We start from the raw sequence: 24367 nt of genomic DNA, 5'->3' as shown, positions 1-24367 counted from the left end.
TCTGTAGTGCTTCCTTACTGTGGACCAGAGGGCATTAGTTTGAGCCTAGCATCCCAAACAATGTGGGAAACCACTACAAATATCAACAATCTAGTCATTGACTGTAGAGAGTGGCCTAAAGATCTATAAAAGCAAAAGGACCAAATGATGGATGGACTGCTTAACAATGCAAACATTCAACCCCAGTCAGAAAGATTTGAGTTTAATCCATCGTTCTTTTGCTCACCACGCCACCCTATTTTCGACCCAGCCATATACAAACCAGTCTTGACCTGATCCTGCAACCTAACCCCATGTATGACAAAACCCAGCATTCTCTCACTACAACTTGATATTCAGTGCTGCTGCTGAGAACAAGGGATGACAAAACTGACTTACCAGAGGGCTTTTAGTCTTGACAGGGACTTGGATAGCTTGAACCCAACATTAATGTGCCTACTAACTACAGATGTATATTCAACTTGTCTGCCTAGACCGAGTGTTCCTGGTTTTTACACTCATTCAAATCATGTCTTTGTGGTCCATAACTGATCTGACCCAACACCTAGCATCAGCTTCCCGTGTTCTTCACCACTGATGCTTTGATTCCTTGATCCCCGGAAGGTGTGTGGCACCAAGGGTGCAACTACCACTACAAAAATAGTTTTAACAGCATTTTGAAAGGCAGTTGTTTTTTATCCAACTACCCATTCTCTTACATTAACACCTACTTAACAGCACCCTTCATTTTCATTGGAACAGTTTTAGATATTTAATAACGCTTCGATCCATTAATCAGGTTTTGATCGTTTTACCCTTAATTTTAATTAAATATTTATCTTTTCATTTAAACTTGGTTTGGACATTTTAGTTCTGCATCTCTTTACTTTTTTGTATATTGTGGGAACCTGCACCACACATATTTTCTCTTACAGTACATTCTACTCAAGCCACATTACCAAATGTGAAACGAGGAAAACTGTGGAAAGCCTGCCTACCTTGTGGACTGGGTTACAGAACTTAGTTTGAACAGGCCGGCTCCTTATAGCTCAACCTTCTACCTTTTATGGTATTAATCGTCAAACATGTTTACAGTCACTTCGGATTTTCCTGTATTGTGTACGACTGAGGCACAAAGTCTGGCTGTGACAAGTTAATAAATGGAATGCTAAATTGACATTTGTATATTTTTCTCTGGAGTATTTGTTTATTAATGCTGTTAAAGCATCGTATTCCACAAGCGCCCAACGCTTTATACAAAAAGAAAATGTTACGCTGACCTTATTAAACATATTTAGTAGTGGATAAAGTATGTGCTGCATGCTGGGTCGTTTTGTTTGTCATGTGTTCCGTGGGAGGCTGCAATGTTGTAGCCTTAATGACCTGAAAATGTTTCCAGAGAACATCATGTTCAGCAAAGCACATCATTCTGCTTGACTAAAATATCAGTAAATGTTAATGCAGCAAATTTGGAAAAAATGGTTGGTCACTTTGCCATAAATCTAGTCTGCATATTTAAAATTGTAGGATGAAGAATACTGAGCCAAATACTCAGACACCTAGTACGCCAGTGGAAACCTCCCAAAACTCATCTATGAAAATTAAAATCTACTTCGGAGGAAATTCAGATGAATCAACAAAATCTGTGGATCTATTTAGGTTTCCAAACTTTCGATAAATGCAACAATTGTATTCTGGAGCGTGTTCCAAAAGAATGTTTTTAAGCTTTGTGGAGTAAGGCAGACCCTGGTAGGACAGCATTGCATTTTTTCAAGCCTTGTGGTGGAAGGCCCCTGCAGAGTAGAGGATTTTTTTAAATAACAAATCTGATTGGAGAGTGCTTTCCTCCACAGAGCAGTGTTGCATTTTTGCCTTTAAACCCTTCAAAGAAGCGCATTCCTTCACATGTTTTACTTACCTTATGTACATGCTATAGGTACATTTAAAATATCATGGGCCTCCTTTAGAGGAGGGTATTAATTAGACAGCGGCCATAAATTTGCGATGCGCCACCCACCTCCCTCTCTGTTCCCTCACCTCATCTGGACTCCGGGGGTCAGTTGTCCTGATGACGAAGCTGACTGCGCTATTGGTGAGAACACAATGCCAGTGGAAATTAAGTCAGGGCCATTGTGATATTTAGAGCAGTTCCTCCCATAACAGCCCCATCAGTAGCCTTTCTGCCTTTGTCTGTCATGTTCACCAGGGAAGGACCCACGCTTTAGAAGTCTGTCCACCAAGATTTTGTGATAGACCAGCTAATCCAGCTTTGTCTCCTTGCGCCATAGTCACAGGCGCTATTTTAAGCAAACTGTATTGACGAAAGAAATAAGAGAACCCTAATTTTCGCTAGTTCATGCATTCTAAATGACACCTAATTTGATCTGAACGAAGGCCAGGTGGCATTACCAATGGCTTATGATGGCTTGAGGTAGCTGCTGTGCCCACTGAAATCATGCACCTGCACACTTCTGGATTCCAGATCTATCACACTGTAAAATCAGGTAGTGTCCAAGGACGCCTTAAACTTTACAGATTGCTCTAGAGTGGCTTACACTTAAGACGTCTTGAGTCACATGAAAGGTCTCACACAGCTACAGCTGCGACTAGAACCTAAGCCTTATAAGATGGTATTGGATCGCTATACCAGACTACCCCGTCACTTCTTCTAACAAAGTTCGTACAGCTCATTTATAGCATTTCACATTTTCCTGCATGGTCACAATATATTTTCTGTCTTTAATTAGCTGAAATTCAAAGTTTGCGCACATATACTATTTATGTTTCCAGTAAGGCCATGTTAAGTTGGAGAAGGAAGTGCACCAGTGACACAGTATTTAAATGTCATATGAGGGCTACAGTGCATATTTAGCTACCCCCACACATATATGACTATAGTGTACAGCCTCAGCGACAACCACTATATCCTGGTTAGCCTGCAGTTTAAACCACTGCAATAGGATATGACATTGTAACATGTGCTTTGCCATGCACAAAACCTACTTTTAAAATGTGTAAGCTACTTGCAATTGTACACTGTAAGCCTACAGGGTTGGATGCTTAGGGCATAACATTTTAATATGTCACAGCTAAAGAAAAATATGTTTTTACAGTGAAAGGTTGGCAACAGGTGTTTGCCACTCTGCAGGGTCAGTTATATCTTCTAGACCAGCCCTAATATATATATATATAAAAACGAATGTATGTCTGTCTGTCTGTCTGTCTGTTTGTCCTTTATGCATTACTACACCATTCATCCGATCGCCATGAAACTTTGAGAAGTTGTTGAGTACACTCCCGCAAACGTTTCTGGTATATGCATTACTACACCATTCATCTGATCGCCATGAAACTTTGGGAAGTTGTTGAGTACACTCCCGCGAAGGTTTCTGCCATAACAATTTTTTAAATATCGGCCCCACAGGGCCCTCATAATCTTTCGAATACTGATGTACGCACCAGACGGAAAAAACAACAAATCGTGTATCCACAAGCACTCCAATAAATAAATAGAATTAAAACACCATTTATCTGATCGCCATGAAACTTTGGGAAGTGGTTGAGTACACTCCCGCGAAGGTTTCTGGCATAAAAATTTATTAAATATCGGCCCCCCAGGGCCCTCATAATCTTTTGAATACTGATGTACGCACCTGACGGAAAAACAAAAAATTGTGTATCCACAAGCACTCGAATAAATAAATTGAATTAAAACGACACTATGAAATGTTTTCCATATTAAAATGAATAAGTTTCAATAAAAATGACACAATGTAAATTGAATGTTATCATGACGAGTTTCCTTGAATTTCCTTTCTTCGGAGATCGCAGCAACGTGCGACGGGTAAGCTAGTGTTGAATAAATTACAATTGTCTTAACTCAACTTAGGAAAATAGAAGAAAGATGCTTGCAAGTTATTTTCCACATTTTGTGTATCATCTAATTTAATGCTGGAATCAGATTTCTGATAACCTGTAGCTCCTAATGGAAGCATCATGTGATCCGAAGATGTGCAGTACATACCAGTGCAGTAACGCCCATTCGGTGCCAGCTGGAATCCAGGCTTGCAGATGCACTTGAAGCTGCCGTCCTCATTGATGCACATCCCGTTCAGGCACATGTTTCTTATACTGCACTCATCCATGTCTGAAATATAGAGCCGGCACTTTATGTATGCATACATCGCCTCCCATTTACTTATGGTAATACAAAACAAAGTAATAATTAAAGCAGGACAGAGAATCCACCAATGACGGATAAGGTAAAGCGTTACATATTTGAAACTTGTGCATAATGTTCATAAATGTGTTTATAGCATAAAAACAAGAGCACAATATGATAAAACATGAATAGTTTTTTCACATTTGGGTGACTTTCACAGAGAGGTGGTATAAATGAAGGGACAACATACACGCATCCATAAAGGGTAGGAAAAAAGGAGAGCCAGGTAGAGGGCATAAAAAGAGTTCAACTCTTGACCTACGTCAACTGGAAAAACTACCGTCTTCCAAATGGCATGGTTTTTCCACCATGGTGTCCACTGGTAGTGCTCATAAGTGTAACTAGGTAATCTGTTACCTTGCCTAATGGTTTAAGAGTTACTTGAATATTTGTGACCTCATTGAAGTTCTTAGCGTCTCAATCATCAAAGCAACATATTTAATATTGGTGGAAGATGGAAGCACCAAGGTTTAGTCATGAAGAGTCTAGTCACAGGACTAAATGGGTGATTCCAACTTGGATCAATAGAGATCATGCTAGAATACCTGCTACGTTTCAATTTGAAGAATCTTCATATTATTTTAAATATATACTCCCATTGTTAGATTTATACGGCGAGACGCTATTGCACCATGATCAGTGTACTCCTGTGCAGTTACTCCTTTCCTCCTCGGCTTAGGACCACTAATTGTCTAAGCTACTGTTGAGTTTGATTGTCTGAGTGTAGAATGGGTACTGCCCTTGATTCTACTTTGAAGTCACAACCACTCCTATGCTTTTACTGAAGATTTTCTTTTATGATTACACTTTTATGTTTTCTGTCAATAACTGGGAGATGTCTTTCTGCTCAACAGGATGAGCTTGGCTCCTGTTACACTGTTCAGGGCAGTGTGCATGTTGTGTCAAAATACGTTAATGGTCTGTCTTCGAATCATATCCTGATTCGATCACTCAAAGTAATGACAGCACGGCGAGTGTTTCTCTGCTCATGTCGTATTGCAGCTAGTTCCCTCACTCTGGCCACTTCACTACTGAAAACAAAGAAAGGCTGGATGGTATTTTTTCTATTTGTTAATCAAGGTTGTCGATCACTGGGTGAATAACAGTCCTGTAGCCAGACCGCTGTGGTACTCCCATTTCCCCAATGCCTCACCTACCAAATGTAATATGCATTCATGGACCATGAAGCATACGTGGAAGGTGAACACTGCTCCAGCTATTTTTGCCAGCGGACCAGGAGGTCAGAATTGCTGAAAAAATATGCTCTTTCAGCTATTCTGATTTTCCATCCATGAACCAACTGATGGAATATTTATCACAACTATCCCCAAAAACATCCATGTCCATATTTCACATTATATCTACTCAGCAATCCCTATGCTTTCTCTAGGATCTAGGATCTGCATAACTGATTTTCTCAGCTATTCCCCTTATTCCAATTTGCACTTACTCTCATTTTGCCTAACTCTTGCTCGGCTCCTTAGCTACTTAACTGTAGATATCCTGCCCCTTTTAAATCACAGATAATTCCTACCAGTCGCTAACAATTAACTAAGATGGCAGCATGTCTTCCCGCTACCACTCCTAACTGAAACTTAAAGTTCAGATACTGGTATTTCTAGGACCTGTGCCATAAAAAATGGCAATATCAGATGGGAGAGAGCTCCTACAGCGTGAAGCACACAGCACATGGATTCCTATTCCGTGGGTTCCTGCTCAGAGGCCACATTCAAGCTATTACTTGTCTTAGGAATAAGCTCTGGACCTTCCCATCCCACTGTTTCGAGGAGGAATTGGATACTTCTCAAACCTCTTTAGCCCTTCGAGTTGTGTATGTGGCGTTCCAGTTTGTGTTCCGAAGTAGACAACAAATGTTGACTATTTCTGCTGGGACACCCCCATCAGGTGATTTGTGGAATCTGGGGGTCAGGCAGTCTTTTTTACCAAAAGGATCAGGACTGCTGGGGTTGCTGTATCGTACTTATGGTGCCTTGGGGAAGGGGTTGTTTTGCAGCCTAAACAAGTCTTACGTGTCAACCATGAGGGAGTCAGTCATAATATTGCCTTGGCAGGAAAGGCCCCATTATTGAAGAAAAAAGACCAGAAAATTCACCTAATGAAGGAGATGGCTCTACCACATGTCTAGCTGCCCAAGGCAGCAGGATAAGCCCAGCCAGCTATAAACATATAAATAAATGACACAAAAAGAAGGGATGAGAATGGCAATTTGATGCAAGCGGACAAGGATAGAAAGCTCAGTGGACTACTTCATTTCGAGAGATCGCAAAGAAGTAGGAAAGCAAAACATATCAATACACCCAAGTTAGAGGAAAAAGAAAGAGACCCGGAACCTTCAAGGCCATTCCCTCTGATCAGAGACCCAGTACAAGCAGCCTTGGCCAAGTTCGAAAAAAATACAGTCAATGGACAATCTATTTCGTAGATATTTAATCAATTTGATAAGCTGGTGTGTGAGGGTGACTTGCAGGCAAAACTGACATTTCGAAGACTAAAATCTGAGTGAAGCAAGTGATACTGATTGGTTTGTAGGGAATAGACCCATCCTTCTCCAAAGTCAGTTGGCTTTGTGACCTTCCAGGAGATCGGTCCTGAAGAAGTATGTTATTGGTAATATCCAGAACTTGAGTACGGGCTCTCATCATTTGGCACAGGCCCAGCTCTATCTCTGACAAGTGTGAGTTGAATTTCTCATTTGCTGGGTGCCAGGAATCTATCTGACCTCAGGATAAGTAAAAAATAGCTTTTTATGTGCAAGATACTGCAACATTTAGTCATGGCTCCAGAAGCCAGAGTTTGGCAAACTTCACTATCATCTTGCTTCACCACACCCCCAACTGCTCATACTTCCTGGACAAATTATTTAGGAAGTTATGCATACTGTCAAATTTCAAAATCATGCAGTGACTAGGTCTAGGTATCAACTGCTGTTAAAAAATATAATATATATGATGGCATCTTGTGGTTGTAAAACAGCTCAAATGTGTTTGCTAGAAGAGACGATTAAAACAGTAATATTATTCACATTGCCATGTGCATTCGTTTTGCACCCTACTGTGACCTTACTTTGAAATATGAAAAGCTCCTTAGTGGTTCAATTTAAAGCTTCGCCAAAGGTTGGTGAGTTTAATAGATGAGTCCCATGGTGTATTTTCATTTCCCTTCCAGGCTGTGTTGAAAAGTAAACTATGTTCTAAGTCCAAGTAGAAATTTTGGCACCTGATCTTTGAGCTGAATCATTAAGATAATATGTCTCCAAAAATGTCTCGAAGAACCGTTTTTGAAATGACTGAACATATGCAAAGATCATTGGAAAGGCCTTCAAGAGCCATGAGAAAGATAAATAGGAACATTCCTTGCTTTTTACTAAAGGTCTAGGATTCAAGTACTCATTAATTACAGTTCAAACACAGACTGTCTTAGGTCAGACGAGGCTAGCATCTGAGAAAGCATGTTGACAAAGACATAGCTGATTGTCTTCTCACTGACCAGTTATCCATTCTATGTCAATTTGTTGTCTTATTGTGGATGCACAATATACTACACCTGGAATAAGGATAAGTAGAAAAAGAGCCCCAAGCCATGTAACCTACTAATCTATGGCAGAATTCCCCATGAAGGGCAAACTGATAATAATAGTTCCTGATAGCCAAAGCTTTCCGGGGTACATTCACTGCTCATTGCGACAAATGAATTAATAATGCACAGCTTTGTATATGTTGCGGTGATGTGCGGAATTTGCATCAATGTTTTAAAAAATACTACTTTACGAATTTAGTGAAATCTTGAATACCTTGCATCGTATACATGCGCTCAAACAGACTTTCTATTTATGATGAAATCAATTCAACACTTAAAGGAAATTGTGACACAATAGGGGTTAGTTGTGTACTACACATTAAAAATTGAAATATCTTTAACCAATAAACTTCAGCCATAGCTATTGTTATCATTTCATGAACTTTATGAAGATTGTAGACTGAGACAAACCACTGCATTTCAATACAAAGGCTCTCTAGACATCAGGTATATTTACCCACTGAAATGTTATACCACATCGAATTATTATGGAGCCTGATTGATAAAGGTAACTTACACTTTTGAGTGATTTACACTTTTCAGTAAATTCACTATTGTTTGCATATTCACAAAATCCGAGTGTAACTTACTACTAAAAGAAAAATAGCAAGTGTAACACCAGATATGGCACACCACTGGTACTGCAACACCACACATAAAAATGAATTGAGGTAAAACTATATAGGTAGTAATAGGTAGATCACTTAATCTCCCTGTGCCTAACAAAAATGAATACATTCTTGTGTAAGCAACTGGTGCTCATGTACCCGATACCTTTGGGTGAAGTTCGCGTCATATAAAACTCTGGGGGAAAAATGGTAAATTAATTTATTTAAAATAGTTAAAATATAAATAAATATATTTAATTGTTAAAAATATACATCAGAATAGTACATATTTTGTATTTAATAATAAAATATTTTCGTTTTTTTTTAACTTAAAAATTAATGTAACAGTATAAATTACACAAAAGTACAAATTACCTTTATGAATCTGGCCCTATGTTTTGACAAATTAGAGAGGATTTTTGTTCTTTAAAGCTTTTACTTGGAAAACATTAGTTACTGCTCAATTTAACAAAAGAAAGATACATAAAAGTTCATACATTACATTTTTATTGTGAAAATCCATGTGCTTACACTGAAGTGAAGGTCGAAGCGCTTACCTATACAGTTTTTCCCATCAGCTGCCACATGAAATCCTGCATTGCAGACACAGTGGAAACTGCCATCAGTGTTCACACATCGTCCATTATTGCATATCCGCCCATTCTGTAGACACTCGTCAATATCTAGAGAGAGATGAAAAAGGAAATAATTTTTAAATGGATGAGAACAGTGAATACATATGTACACTGCATGTGCTTAAGTCCTTTTTTTATTTAAAGAGCAGGAATGAATACTCAGGAATGGTAGCATGTTTTTAATGCTAAGGGAACAGCCAAAGGACACATTTTCTTTACTTTCGTTGCATGATGGACAGATCTGCCAACTCACATGGTGTCACAGTGTGTCACACAATATCAGTACCCTGCATTTGGTCACATGCGAATAGCCGATATCCTAAGGTGGCAGGCAAGGCGATACATCACCCCTTATACTCAGTGGGTTTCCAGCTAAAAGGGATGTAAAAACACCCAGGAATATTGGCCCTAGCCTCAGCAACCTTTTTGTATGAAGGGGGAAGGAGGTCTATTGGGTGAGGTTGTGGGGAGCAGAGGGCCTCTTAAGCAGTTCTCAGCATCAAGTTCCTCTCTCTCCAAGGCCACGCCTCCTTCTCACACGGTAAACTTTATTTTGTAGTTGACAGGTCTAGTGTCGTACAAATAAGGTTAAATGTATATTTATGAAGGTACATACACTCAAAAGTAATCTTTTTCACTGAGAGAACCCATTTTTATTACAGATTGAAACTCAATTCACAGCTCTGAGGAAGACTTACACTAATGTGCCCATGAATTGGTAGGCAGTAAATTTGTAGCAATTATGAAAAACAATTTTAATATATGAAATTGACAAATTGTAAAGAACAGCTGACCAGTTCTAAAAGTTCTAACAAACTTTACAAACTGTATCTTATATATAGTTGCTTTTGGTAAATGTATCAACCCCATAATCATTCTAGGATGTGTTGTATTAAATGTCTCTCTATCTTAATCATACATTCACAAAGAGGCTTCTAATGTCTTGTTAACCTATTCTTATCAGACAAGTTAATGTTATATTGGTTGAATATTACTACAGCATTACTCTTTAGATTTGTTGTAAAAATGCACCACCGGGTTTCAGAACCAGCTGGATACTGAAAACTGGTGTAAATACAAACATACTGAGAAATAAATAACATCAAGTAAGATGTTCTACTGTTACTGATGATGTGATATAGCCAACTCGTCCTCAGATTCTCATCTAAGCGCAATCAGGCCAATGAACAGCTTTAGAGAAAGGGATAATGTGGTGGGAGCTCACGTAAGTTGTAGGATGTTTAAGATTAAATCGAAGCAATTAAAGGATATCAAAAAAGATATATCTGAGAACGAGATACTTAACAAAAATGCTATTTACTACATGGTCTAGATGAGACAACATTATACTTAATCAAAACCTGTATGGAAAATCTTCTGGTTTCACATATTATGGACCAAGCTGAACATTAGTTCAGACGACCACCAAACTGAAGTAACTTCCACGTTGTTCAATGCCTTAATGAGGCTATGTTACTAATTTTATGATTCAGGGTGGATTTGAAGGAAACCACGCCTACAGTAGGAAAATGTATAAATGAGTATTACATGCTAGTTTGGGCGTTAACTAACATGATAGGAACTGCAATGGCATAGATAAACCATAACAAGGAAACATTACACACATGCTTTCATACTAATACTCCAAGATCTACTCAGTTTTTTTACCTCGGCATTCTGTTTTAGTGGCTGTGCTTTGAAATCCAGAATAACATTTGCATATGTATGATCCTTGTGTATTTACACAGTCCGCATGGAGACACGGATTTCTATCACATTCTTCGACATCTGTAAAATAAATATAGCATTTGAGAAGTATAAAATAAACATGATTAGCTAGTAAATTGGTATCATTATTTTAAGTGCTGAATAATTGGTGTTCTGCTGATGCAAATATACAATTACCCTAACTGAGTATTACTTTTACAGAAGCCTATGACATTAGGTGTTAATGACAGCAACGTATCCTTTTCTGATCATGTGGGATACCATCCTTCATTTAAACTTTTTCTTTATTAAGTCTTAATACTCCCTGACATAACATATCAGCAATACAACCTCAACCATGATACATTTCAAGGAGTAAATTACATGCCAGGAAAACTCTAAGAGTCAAACAAACTAAAGCCATTCCCCGTTCCCCAAGTTCCCTCACTGCTAACTGGCTAGTACAAGCATCGTGTATTGTGGCTATGAAGGAATACCCTGCGAGGGGAGAAGTCAAGCAAATAGGGAATTCCTTGAAAGAGACCTATTTCTTCTTATATTAGTACATGAGGTTTCATATGGCACTGAGGAAGAAGAGAGGATAGGGAGAAGGAGAGCAGGCTGGGGTACGAAGACTGGCAATGCCCATGGCACCCATACAGTTTGACACAAACACCTTTCTGGGCCTCGGCAATCCCTTGCCCCATACCCATCTCATGGGCCTAAGCACATCTAGAGAATGCATTAAGTAGGGTTTATGATCCTGTACCCCCAAAAAAATATTAATATTAGCCCAAGATACTTTCAGGAGTTCTATTTGTTTTATTCCTATGGCTAACAGGATTGTGTCACACACATATTTTGCTTAAGCACTCTCTGGATTGTTCTTTTATATGAGTAATGTAGCCATTTTTGCAACAGCTCATTTTCTCAGCTCAGCTAATTATTTTCAACAGCAGGAGCGATGTGTGCTTTGCAGCTAATAGCTATGTTTCATTTAGCAACCACTGGTCAAGTCAAGTCAAGTCAGATGGATTTATTAAGCGCACATATCACCCGGAGGTCTCCATAGGGACTGGTGGTCAGATGTAAGGTCCGATGTAAGATGTAAAGGCCAGGTCAAAGTATCTGAATTCTTATTTTAATAGATTTGGATTACTCATTAGTCCCAGTAGGCAGCTCAAAGGTTCAAGGCCAACACTTTTGCTGTAAACCTCCTTTATAGTGTATGTACCTTCACCCAGTACTGCTGGATCTGATCGCACTCCAATACCATGTGGAAGAAGTCAGCTTTCTCCTGCTGGCATCTCGGACAAACGTCATGTACTTCTTGGTACATTTTGGCCAACAAGCTATTAAATCTTATTATGCCCAGCACGGTTCCAGCCAACAAGGTTGTCCCAAAGTGGCCTGTACCTCCTGCATCTCATGATCTGATTACACATCCTGGTCTTGATCCATGAGCCAGCATATCGTACAATGCATTGAGCCCACTTGCCAAAGCCACCATACTGAACTATTTTGTGTGCAGGGGGTGGCATTTCTGCAGACCCCTATAACATGTCAGTAATTCCTGTACTTAAATCCCATGAATGAATAGCCTGCTGAAAGACTATTTGCAGAACCTTCTGCCAGTTACAACGTTTTCTGATCTGTGGCTTGTCAACATAGTCAAAATAGGTCCATATGTACTAACACAATTTCCCATCAGCACAGAATGGGTAAAAACCCAGGCCGATAGCTCTCTCGATATTTACGAATTACCACTTTATGATGTTCGTTTGCTAACATTTGTCTTGGCTAACACACGAGTCAATATTCACAAAGCTTTTTCTAGGTCTAAGTCTAATTTATATTTGGCGAAACTCATAATTTGCACATGGTGCTTGCCTTAATTTTATGTTGCCGAAGTGATAAAATGCAAACCATGTTTAAGATTTGCTAATTCGTGGATGAGATTAATTTAATTTCAAGCTGCGTCTGTGATGATTATTTGTGAAATTAAGTAGACATTTTGTGAAGTTCGATGTTCTTTTCTTGTGATGCTTGAAACTGTGAGATCATACCTAAACTATTGTCCTCAGTTTATATTAATCTGAGTTCCCCAAAGGGGATCCAATAAAAAGGTTAGCAATCCCAAAGCCACAACAATCCGGTCAGAAACATTCTACAATCCATAGACAGGTTCTAATCCTATCTGACATACACCTGAAGGTGTAAATCCTGCAGTATGTGCGGGCAGGCACACCAGATGAAATTCACATGAAGGCATAAAAGAGAAAACAAATTTGATAAATGAACTACTAGAAACTGCATGACAATCAAAAGCCAATATATTTCCTATCCCTAGGCTTTGTGCTCCGTGCAAAATGGGTGGTGTACTCACTCAGGAGGTTAGAAAGGCAGGAGTAGGCCAGGAATATATGTGAATTCCATGCCATTACGTGCGGAAACTACCGCATCCATAGGTAGGTTTGTAAGCCGGCTACCATTGCGAATGCGCCAAAGATGAACAAATGACGGCTATTCATGGACGTAACTTGCGGATATCTTTGATTTGCATGTGTTTTGGTGAATCAGTACTTTAGTGCTCATCTGCTTCAAATCCTTTTGGAGTGTCTCAAACGCATGTCCGTTGCATACACAGAATACGTATTCTGTTTTCTTTTTTAATTAAATAATATATTATTTTACATTTCAAGAGCATCGCTTGGAATACGCCATTTCAACTTTCAAATTGTGATTGAAGGGAATCCCCCTTTTTTGCTTCTTTAGTAGGGAAAGAAAATTACAGTTTGCAGAACTGATTCTTCATAATACGATGCATTTATTCCCTCCATTCACAAGGTAAACGTGGTAAGTTTAGCAGGCTCAATCTTTTGTCCTGGTGTCATATTGACGTGGATTTGTGGTAGCCGTTACAAACTAAGAGCAAAGATTAAGCAAAACACATTTACTACTTTTGTTTCACCTGATCTAGCCTTCTCAAGTGCCATTAACCATCCACAAGGAACAATTCCCAATCCTAGATCAGTAACGAAACGTAAAATCTCTACATATATAAAACAATTATTTTTAAACTGCTCATACCGATGCATTCTCCTCGAACATCCAGGTGGAAACCTTTGTTGCACTCGCAGCGATAGCTCCCACGTGTTGGAATGCAACGTCCATTAAGGCAAAGATTCCGAAATAATACACAATAATCAACTGATCCCTGGTCGGTCAAATTCACTGGTAATATCACTGAAAGTAAACATATTGTAAAATTAAGTGCTTAAAATGATAGCGTACAGTTGCAGTGCATGTTATGTGTAACAATGTACAATGCACATCTTGCTGAAGAAGGGTAGAAGCTTCCATATTAGAGAGAGGATATTAAGTGACCCAGCCGCACACACAAGCTTTTTGTGATGGGGTGGGAATATTTAAATTCTTACCTGGTGGTCCACGAGAAGGGTACACATCTGGTAATCGTCCGGGGTAGATCCATGGAGGAAATGGACCACCAGGTGGCACACCAGGATGGACTACAGGAGGCCCGGGAAAGTCAGGTCTCTCCAGACCAGGAACTGGAGCAGGACCAGGCCCGACACCTGGCACTAATCCTGCTACTGTGCAAAGTTTGCGGTACTCATCTGAAACAAAACAGATTAACAATACAAGTGTGAGATTGTTTCTTTAAGGGGCACAGAGGCTGTGAGAAATGTAACACAATATCAATCATCATGTGTATAAACTCCGGGTGGTTGAGACAACGCAACAATTAAACATTGTCAACACTGGAACCACCTCCAGTGGATTAAGGGGCACATGCAGCATTGAAAATTGCATTCGCAAAAGGTGCGAATTCGCACAATTCGCCCGTTTGCGAATGCAATTTCACCATTTGGGATGCATCATAATTTTTGTACTTTTCGCAATTTAAGAAATTGCAAAATTGGGATTACTTAAATTGCGATTGCAGTTAAGGAATTTCAAATTGAGATTCCTTAAATGCAATGCATCAAACTTAAAAAATTAGCGATTTCACTAATAGGGGGAGCAAATTACCATGAAGTTGACCTACATGGAAATTTGCGAAAACTTTGAAAAAGTTCCATTTTACACACACACATGCCCTTGGGGCACGTGTGTGTGCAAAATGTACTTATAGGCAGATTTCAGGGGTGCAACAGAGTGTCCTTTTGACACCCTTGAAATTGCATTCTCAATTTGCGATTCTCTAATTGAGAATCGCAAATTGAGAATGTCTTCCTATTCATTCCTATGGGCCTCTAGGCCCATACGAATGAATGGGGAGGTATTCCTTAATTGAGAATCGCAATTTGCGAGTCGCAATTAAGGAATTTTAAGAAATCACTTTTTTTTTGCGATTTCTTCATGCATAGCCTTTTGCAATTCCTTATTAGCGAATCCATATTTTTCGCTAATAAGGAATTGCAAATGGCATTGTTATTGCATGTGGGCCTTAGTGAATCCCCATGTAAGCAACTACAGTGTAGGCCACCACTGGTGCCAGTGGCCTGACAGGATGGGTCACAGTAAAAAACAAATTAGCGCTTTATGAGCTCCTCCATTTTGTCTGGAGGTCTGCAGACAGGGTCTACTAAATAACAATTCACATTCAAGTCATGATAGCTGTGAAAAAGATGTGGCTCTGTTTCTGAAAATCTGCTAATAAATCCCATCTGAAAGGGGGTTTCTTTCTAACTGTTATCCAATCGAATCAATGAAAGTCAAACTAGCACCACAGAATTACATCTGGCCATTCCTTACTATCTGAAGCGAGGAACTAATGGGTGAATCAATGGTGCATATAGTAAAACCATCAAATGTTCTCTCATAATGATCTTTATGCCCCTCTGAGCCAGTCATGCTAGCTTCTCTTATAAGGAGATGTACCATACTGAACAACAATGGAAGTGATCCCCGTGAAAGACTAAATTGTTGGGCTCAACTCGTGGCCACTAGGATTTTCTGAAATTAGTGCCAATCTTGGAGGTGTCAGTGATGCAGTAGACTATAGGAGTAAAAGGCCTAGACTGTTAGAATTCTATACACATATCAGAACCACAGAAGAATGTTGGCATCATAAACTGACGACTTTCCACCCATGGCATCTTGGAAAGGTTTCAACTCATCCATAGCCCAAAAACGAGGCAAGTACAGCAGAGGTCTCAACCGGACAAGAGACACTATGAGCCTGACGTAGCATTCAGTAGGTCACAAATAGTGGGTGAAGGCTGCATACTGACTTTTTGGGATCTCCCCAGCATTATGTGCTGCCACTGATATGCAAATCAGTTGCTTACAAAAGTGTGGATTCACAGGAAGTTGTCAAGGCTGCTGAATAAAGAAATCAATTGGGGAGGAGACACTTTGAAACCTCCTTGAATGTCTGGGAAGACAGGGCAAAAGACTTTAATTTATGTGTTCACATTCCAGATAGAAAAACTTAAAGAAAAAGTAACTCGTGTGCCTTACATGAAGTGGTGAAAAAAAAATGAACATTCACAAAGTTGAAACTATCCCACAGGGGCAGCTTACTCCTGGCGAATCAGGCACTCCGTACTCCCAGGTAGGGTGTCTGCACCTGAATAATGATTTGTAAAAAAACAACTGATACGTTGTACAGAACTATACATACCATAGAAACTCCCGCAGAGAAGAGGGGGTGTCTCTTTCACACTTCCTCTATTTGCAATTTATAATTTGTTGCCAGATGGAAAAACTTTCCAAATAGAAAAAGGTTGTTTGTATACTCTTCCGGTTTTGCCAAGGCTCTGTTTTTGCGAATTGTTGGCTTTTAGACCTTAAACGTTTTTATAAAAGGAGACCATATATTCGATCCAATTACAAATATATCAAAATGATAGGGGTTTTATGAAGTAATCTCATGTGATTACTTAAGTACCTGTTTTCTTACACAACTACCGAGGAGACATTTGCAAACACCCGTACTTTAGTTACGTAAATTGTCCCATAAATCTGAGTGATGCTGAGTAAGATAATTCATTTAAGATTAGCTAATTAACTTTAGGGCTGTGATTCCCCCGGAAAATCCACAAACAAGATTTCTAAAACGCATTTGCATATAATACATTTTAGTGGGGATTACTTGAGGACGTTTGATCACACTGAGCTGGACGGAACTGGATTCTACTATTTGGTGGCTTGACAAGCGCATCCCCACTAGGGTTTGGCCGCTCATCCATTATGGGAGCATGTAAATATAAACTCCTTTAGTGACAGGATGTTTTTGCATGGCACCACAATTGTGCAATGATATTGCTCCAACTCCCTCACCGCCTCTCAGGCTTTAGATGGAGGCACAAGAGGACTGGAGCCCTTCTCTGTGAGTGCATGCCTACCACAAGACTCCCTCACCATCTTTCAGGCTTCAGCACTATAACCAGGGGCACAGACCAGATGGAAGCACCAGGGATTGGAGACATTCTCTGTAAGTGCATGCCGACCGCAAGACTCCGTCACCGTCTCTCAGGCTTGAGATGGAGGCACCAGAGGCTTGGAGCCATACTCGGTAAGAGCATGCCCATTGCAAGACTCCGTCACCGTCTCTCAGGCTTGAGATGGAGGCACCAGAGGACGGGAGCCATTCTTGGTGAGAGCATGCCCACCGCAAGACTCCCTCACTGACTCTCAGGCGTCAGCACTATAACACTATAACCAGAGGCACATACCAGATGGAGGCACCAGAGGACTGGAGCCATTCTCTGTCAGAGCATGCCCACCGCAAGACTCCCTCACTGCCTCTCAGGCTTCAGCACTATAACCAGGAGTACAGACCAGATGGAGACACCAAAGGACTGGATCCATTCTCTGTGAGAGCCTGCCCACCGCAAGACTCCCTCACTGCCTCTCAGGCTTCAGCACTATAACCAGGAGTACAGACCAGATGGAGGCACCAGAGGACTGGAGCCATTCTCTGTCAGAGCATGCCCACCGCAAGACCTCCTCACCTCCTCTCAGGCTTCAGCACTATAACCAGAGGTGCATACCAGATCGAGGCACCAGAGGACGGGAGCCATTCTCTGTCAGAGCATGCCCACCGCAAGACCTCCTCACCTCCTCTCAGGCTTCAGCACTATAACCAGAGGTGCATACCAGATCGAGGCACCAGAGGACGGGAGCCATTCACTGTGACAGCATGCCCACCTTAAGACTCCCTCACCGCCTCTCAGGCTTCAGCACCATATCTGGAGGTGCATACCAGCTGGAGGCAACAGAAGACTGGAGCTATTCTCTTTGAGAAAATGCCCACCGCAAGACTCTCTCACAGTCTCCCAGGCTTCAGCACTATAACCGGAGGCGCATACCAGATAGAGGCATCAGAGGACTGGAGCCATTCTCTGTGAGAGCATGCCCACAGCAAGACTCCATAACCACCTCTTAGGCTTCAGCACTATAGCAGGGTCACCACAAGACTTCCTCATCATCTCTCAGGCTTCACAAAACCGGAGGTGCATACCAGATGGAGGCACTAGAGGACTGGAGCCCTTGTCTGTGAGAGCATGCCCACCGCAAGATTCCCTCACTGTCTCTCAGGCTTCAGCACTATAACCGGGGGCGCATACCAGATGGAGGCACCAGAGGACTGGAGCTATTCTCTGTGAGAGCATGCCCACCACAAGACTCCCTCACCCCCTCTAAGGCTTCAGCACCATATCTGGAGGCGCATACCAGATGGAGGCACCAGAGGATGGGAGCCATTCTCTGTGGGAGAATGCCCACCGCAAGACACCCTCGCCGCCTCTCAGGGTTCAGCGCTATAACTGGAGGCACATACTAGATGGAAGCCCCGGAGGACGGCAGCCATACTTGGTGAGAGCATGCCAACCACAGGACTCCCTCACTGCCTCTCAGACTTCATTGCTAAAACTGGAGGCGCATACCAAATGAAGGCACCAGGTGATGGGAGCTATTCTCTGTGACAGCATGCCCACCGCAAGACTCCCTCACCACCTCTTAGGCATCAGCACCATATCTGGAGGCACATACTAGACGGAGGCACCAGAGGACTGGAACCATTCTCTGTGGAAGAATGCCCACCGTAAGAGTCCCTCGCCGCCTCTTAGGCTTCAGCATTATATCTGGAGGCACATACCAGATTGAGGCTCCTGAGGACGGTAGCCATTGTCTGTGAGAGCATGACCACCGCAAGACCACATCACCTCCTCTCAGGCTTCAGCACTATAACCAGAGGTGTATACCAGAAGGAGGCACCAGAGGACGGGAGCCATTCTCAGTGACTGCATGCCCACCGTAAGACTCCCTCACCGCCTCTCAGGCTTCAGCACCATATCTGGAGGTGCATACCAGCTGGAGGCAACAGAAGACTGGAGCTATTCTCTGTGAGAAAATGCCCACCGCAAGACTGTCTCACAGTCTCCAGGCTTGAGCACTATAACCGGAGGCGCATACCAGATAGAGGCATCAGAGGACTGGATCCATTCTCTGTGAGAGCATGCCCAAAGCAAGACTCCATAACCACCTCTTAGGCTTCAGCACTATAGCAGGGTCACCACAAGACTTCCTCATCATCTCTCAGGTTTCACAAAACCGGAGGTGCATACCAGACGGAGGCACTAGAGGACTGGAGCCATTGTCTGTGAGAGCATGCCCACCGCAAGATTCCCTCACTGGCTCTCAGGCTTCAGCACTATAACCGGGGACGCATACCAGATGAAGGCACCAGAGGACTGGCGCTATTCTCTGTGAGAGCATGCCCACCACAAGACTCCCTCACCCCCTCTAAGTCTTCAGCACCATATCTGGAGGCGCATACCAGATGGAGGCACCAGAGGATGGGAGCCATTCTCTGTGGGAGAATGCCCACCGCAAGAGACTCTCGCTGCCTCTCAGTCTTCAGCGCTATAACTGGAGGCTCATACTAGATGGAAGCACCAGAGGACTGGAACCATTTTCTGTGAGAGAATGCCCACCGTAAGACTCTCTCACCACCTCTCAGAGTTCAGCATTGTATCAGGAAGCGCAGACCAGATTGAGGCTCCAGAGGATGGTAGCCATTCTCTGCGAGAGCATGCCCACCGCAAGACCTCCTCACCTCCTCTCAGGCTTCAGAACTATAACTGGAGGCGCATACCAGATGGAGGCCCCGGAGGACGGGAGCCATTCTTGGTGAGAGCATGCCCACCACAGGACTCCATCACCGCCTCTCAGACTTCATTGCTATAACTGGAGGCGCATACCAAATGGAGGCACCAGGTGACGGGAGCTATTCTCTGTGACAGCATGCCCACCGCAAGACTCCCTCACCACCTCTTAGGCATCAGCACCATATCTGGAGGCACATACTAGATGGAGGCACCAGAGGACTGGAGCCATTCTCTGTGGAAGAATGCCCACCGCAAGAGTCCCTCGCCGCCTCTTAGGCTTCAGCATTATATCTGGAGGCACATACCAGATTAAGGCATCACAGGACTGGAGCAATTCTCTGTGAGAGCATGCCCACAGCAAGACTCCATAACCACCTCTTAGGCTTCAGCACTACAGCAGGGTCACCACAAGACTTCCTCATCATCTCTCAGGCTTCACAAAACCGGAGGTGCATACCAGATGGAGGCACTAGAGGACTGGAGCCATTGTCTGTGAGAAACTGCCCACCGCAAGACTCTCTCACAGTCTCCCAGGCTTCAGCACTATAACCAGAGGCGCATACCAGATAGAGGCATCAGAGGACTGCAGCCATTCTCTGTGAGAGCATGCCCACAGCAAGACTCCATAACCACCTCTTAGGCTTCAGCACTATAGCAGGGTCACCACAAGACTTCCTCATCATCTCTCATGCTTTACAAAACCGGAGGTGCATACCAGATGGAGGCACTAGAGGACTGGAGCCATTCTCTGTGGGAGAATGCCCACCGCAAGAGACCCTCACCGCCTTTCAGTCTTCAGCGCTATAACTGGAGGCACATACTAGATGGAAGCACCAAAGGACTGGAACCATTTTCTGTGAGAGCATGCCCACCGTAAGACTCTCTCACCACCTCTCAGAGTTCAGCACTGTATGAGGAGGCGCATACCAGATTGAGGCTTCAGAGGATGGTAGCCATTCTCTGTGAGAGCATGCCCACCGCAAGACCTCCTCACCTCCTCTCAGGCTTCAGCACCATAACTGAAGTCGCATACCAGATGGAGGCCCTGGAGGACGGGAGCCATTCTTGGTGAGAGCATGCGCACCACAGGACTCCCTCACCGCCTCTCAGACTTCACTGATATAACTGGAGGCGCATACCAAATAGAGGCACCAGGTGACGGGAGCTATTCACTGTGACAGCATGCCCACCGCAAGACTCCCTCACCACCTCTTAGGCATCAGCACCATATCTGGAGGCACATACTAGATGGAGGCACCAGAGGACTGGAGCCATTCTCTGTGGAAGAATGCCCACCGCAAGTGTCCCTCGCCGCTTCTTAGGCTTCAGCATTATATCTGGAGGCACATACCAGATTGAGGCTCCTGAGGACGGTAGCCATTGTCTGTGAGAGCATGCCCACCGCAAGACCACATCACCTCCTCTTGTAGTGTAGTTCCTATTATCCCAATAGGCTCTGCGCATTGGAATAATATCTTTAATAGTATAGACCTAGGGCAGAGGTTAACTAGGTCTTCTACCGACGATATTAGACTTAAAGTTTTGTGTTTGCCAGCTAGCTCAGAGTTCACTAGAAACTTTCTCGAATAGGCAAGGAGGATTTTAACCTCCCTGGATAGACAAGAAGGGATTTAGTTTCTGACAACCATAGAACATGACAACTTTGCTCTCCCCTAATCAAGAGTGTATCTCTAGAGTCGTGTGAAAACAAAAGACAACTTATTTTACTCAGTCAGTTCAGTGCATTCTTAGTTTCACCAGATTGTAGAGAAAAGGAAGAGACGGGCGTGTTCAATAAAGAATGGTGTTTATTGATCAGTCTCTTTTCTCATACAAGAGAAATGAATCGCTATTATTGCAATACTTATAGTTAAGTAAAGTGCATACAGTAAAGACAGAATTATAAAATAATACTGTAAAAGCATTGATATGGTTTCTGAGCCATATGATACTTTAAAATGGATAAAATAGATACATACATATATACATTGACTAATCGTACTCAACTGGTGCTTCAAACTACGCCTACCCCAATGTACCTGACCTAAGCCTAATACGTGGGCGGGAGTAGATAAGTAGCAGTTTAAGTTAAGTTTGTTTTGCCAAGGGACTGACTCGAGAATTCTCTGCAAGGGATTATTCAGTTCTGTACCTGAGATCTAGAATGGTGGAGGGCTGGTATCTCTTATCCCAGGTCTTGATATTCCAGCTGCCTGCGAGGGCTGCTTGGAAGCGCCGGAGCTGGATTTCTCAGCAGGAGAAAGGCAGCGTCTCGTTCTCAGCGCGTCAGGAAGGAGGGGCAGCGCCTGTGGGCTTTGCTCTCTGCTGGGCTCCTCAGCACGTCTCGCTGCTCCAATCTCGTCACCACCGCATGTGTTTGCTTAAGGCAATGTCGGTAATATTTATACCTGAAAGGTGCCGAGATTGACGTAAGGATGGACATATATACGTCAATAAGGATGTCATATGAACTGGTTCGTTCGCACATTCTTTACTGAAGTTCTCGGTGAAATCAAAACAATGGCTATGGGAATTTCCCAGGTCGCTGTAGGTTTGATTTGTTTTGAGAACTCCGTATGCCTTATCAGGGGCTGGAGGAATATCGCTTGTCTAATTAGATGGCATGCGTTATGACCTAATCAGATAACGCGCTTCTGTGCCGTGGTGTGGCTTAATCAGATAACGGTTTTTGCACCGTTGGATGGCTGCTAGTTAATTATTAACCAAACCAGGGTCAGGAATAGGGGGAATCGATACAGTACCTATAGGAATACATCACACTCTCAGGCTTCAGCACAATAACTGGAGGCGCATAACAGATGGAGGAACCAGAGGACTGGAGCCATTCTCTGTGAGAGCATGCCCACCGCAAAACTCCATAACCACCTCTTAGGCTTTAGCACTATAACCAGAGGTGCATTCCAGATGGAGGCACCAGAGGACGGGAGCCATTCTCTGTGAGAGCATGCCCACCGCAAAACTCCATAATCACGTCTTAGGCTTCAGCACTATAACCAGAGGTGCATACCAGATGGAGGCACCAGAGGACGGGAGCCATTCTCTGTGACAGCATGCCCACTACAAGACTTCCTCACCGCCTCTCAGGCTTCAGCACTATAACTGAAGGCGCATACCAGATGGAAGCATCAAAGGACTGGAACCCTCTTCTGTCTTCCAGGGCAAAGACAGATAACAATGATGGGCAATCTCTTTCAGGTAAGGAAAGGTATGGGTAGAAAATGCAGCTATAACTGGTCATATGATGGTTTAAAAAACAAACAATTGATGGATAGAATACTGATCAATGTTATACATTCACCCCAGTACAGTGATCTGGGCCTAAATCCATCGTTTTGTTGCTCCCCATGACATTCCCAGCCATATGTGAATCAGTCTTGACCCTGCGCCAAAGGGAACAGTCCAGCCTGAACGGCCAGGCCAGGTCCTCCCTGGACTGGAAACAAGCGTCCTAGGACTGGTTTCGGGGTTCATCACTCATCAACCAGGATAGCTTGACTCCAATGGCAGTGCTGCAGTTGCTCATATGTGGCTGTGTTTTGCATGTGAGGCTCTACCTTGGTACATGATGCGGGGCATATGAGGATTTACTGCTCAAATTGAAGATGTACATTAGCATATGAGGCTAGGCCTAGGAATGTGAATCTAGGCCTGGGGATATGTACTCAGGCATTGAGCTACTCAGCTGCGAACCCGATGATGAAGCATGCCACCAACTAGGTTGGTGGGTGTGGGTTCTTCAACAAACCCTAGTGGTGCCTGGCACTACAAGCATTACAGAGCCATCAGTTCTGGTTCCGTCTAAGTTGTTTTGATGTATATAAATAAACAAACACATATACCCAGGGACAGGGACGGTCCCACTCAACAGTCCTTGCTCTCTTTTTGCTTTTTTCATGTATATTTATATATACGTGTATAATATAACACATATATACATATATACATATATATAACACCTATTATTTTTTTTTCTCCATTACATGATTTTTATTTATTTATTACAATAAAAAGCATATATAAATATATATTGATATGTGAATACATAAAACAAAAAAATTAACAAATCAAATGCAAAATATTAAATACATAAAAAATAATATGAATATAAATATAAATAATTACCAATAATATTACTAAAAACAAAATTAGACAAAAAATACACATATTATATATAAATACATATATACATATATATATTCACTGAAAAAATCATAGGTTTCAGGGACGTTATAGTTAGAAATTAGCATTTAAAAAACATAGAAATTCACTGAAAAAAACCACAGGTTTCAGGGACGTTATAGTTAGTTGTACATTTCACCCGTACAAAATCAGAGAAATTCGGCTGCTATAGTTAGTTGAGCTAACTATAACACGCGCCCCGCAATGCACTGCTGATCACGTCATATATTAAATCACTCACGACATGGTCAATGACATCACTGATGACATCTCAAATGA

The 24367-nt window shown here is 42.3% G+C and overlaps 1 protein-coding gene across 2 annotated transcripts in view; it reads right to left on the bottom strand.

Annotated features, from left to right (window-relative positions):
- FBN1 (fibrillin 1) overlaps positions 1-24367 on the bottom strand; it is a 713526-nt gene that overhangs the window by 252689 nt on the left and 436470 nt on the right. For both annotated transcript variants that reach the window (XM_078684805.1, XM_078684806.1), the window contains exons 10-14: positions 14189-14386; positions 13839-13994; positions 10710-10829; positions 8964-9089; positions 4004-4126 (exon numbers count right to left, since the gene is read on the bottom strand). In XM_078684805.1, coding sequence (XP_078540931.1) covers positions 4004-4126; positions 8964-9089; positions 10710-10829; positions 13839-13994; positions 14189-14386 — 723 coding nt within the window. The remainder of the gene's footprint in view (positions 1-4003; positions 4127-8963; positions 9090-10709; positions 10830-13838; positions 13995-14188; positions 14387-24367) is intronic.

The sequence above is a fragment of the Lissotriton helveticus genome, chromosome 3_2 (genome assembly GCF_964261635.1).
Source record: "Lissotriton helveticus chromosome 3_2, aLisHel1.1, whole genome shotgun sequence".
Taxonomy (NCBI): domain Eukaryota; kingdom Metazoa; phylum Chordata; class Amphibia; order Caudata; family Salamandridae; genus Lissotriton; species Lissotriton helveticus.
The sequence above is the reverse complement of the archived record's forward strand: the minus strand, read 5'-3'. Positions and strand labels throughout refer to the sequence as shown.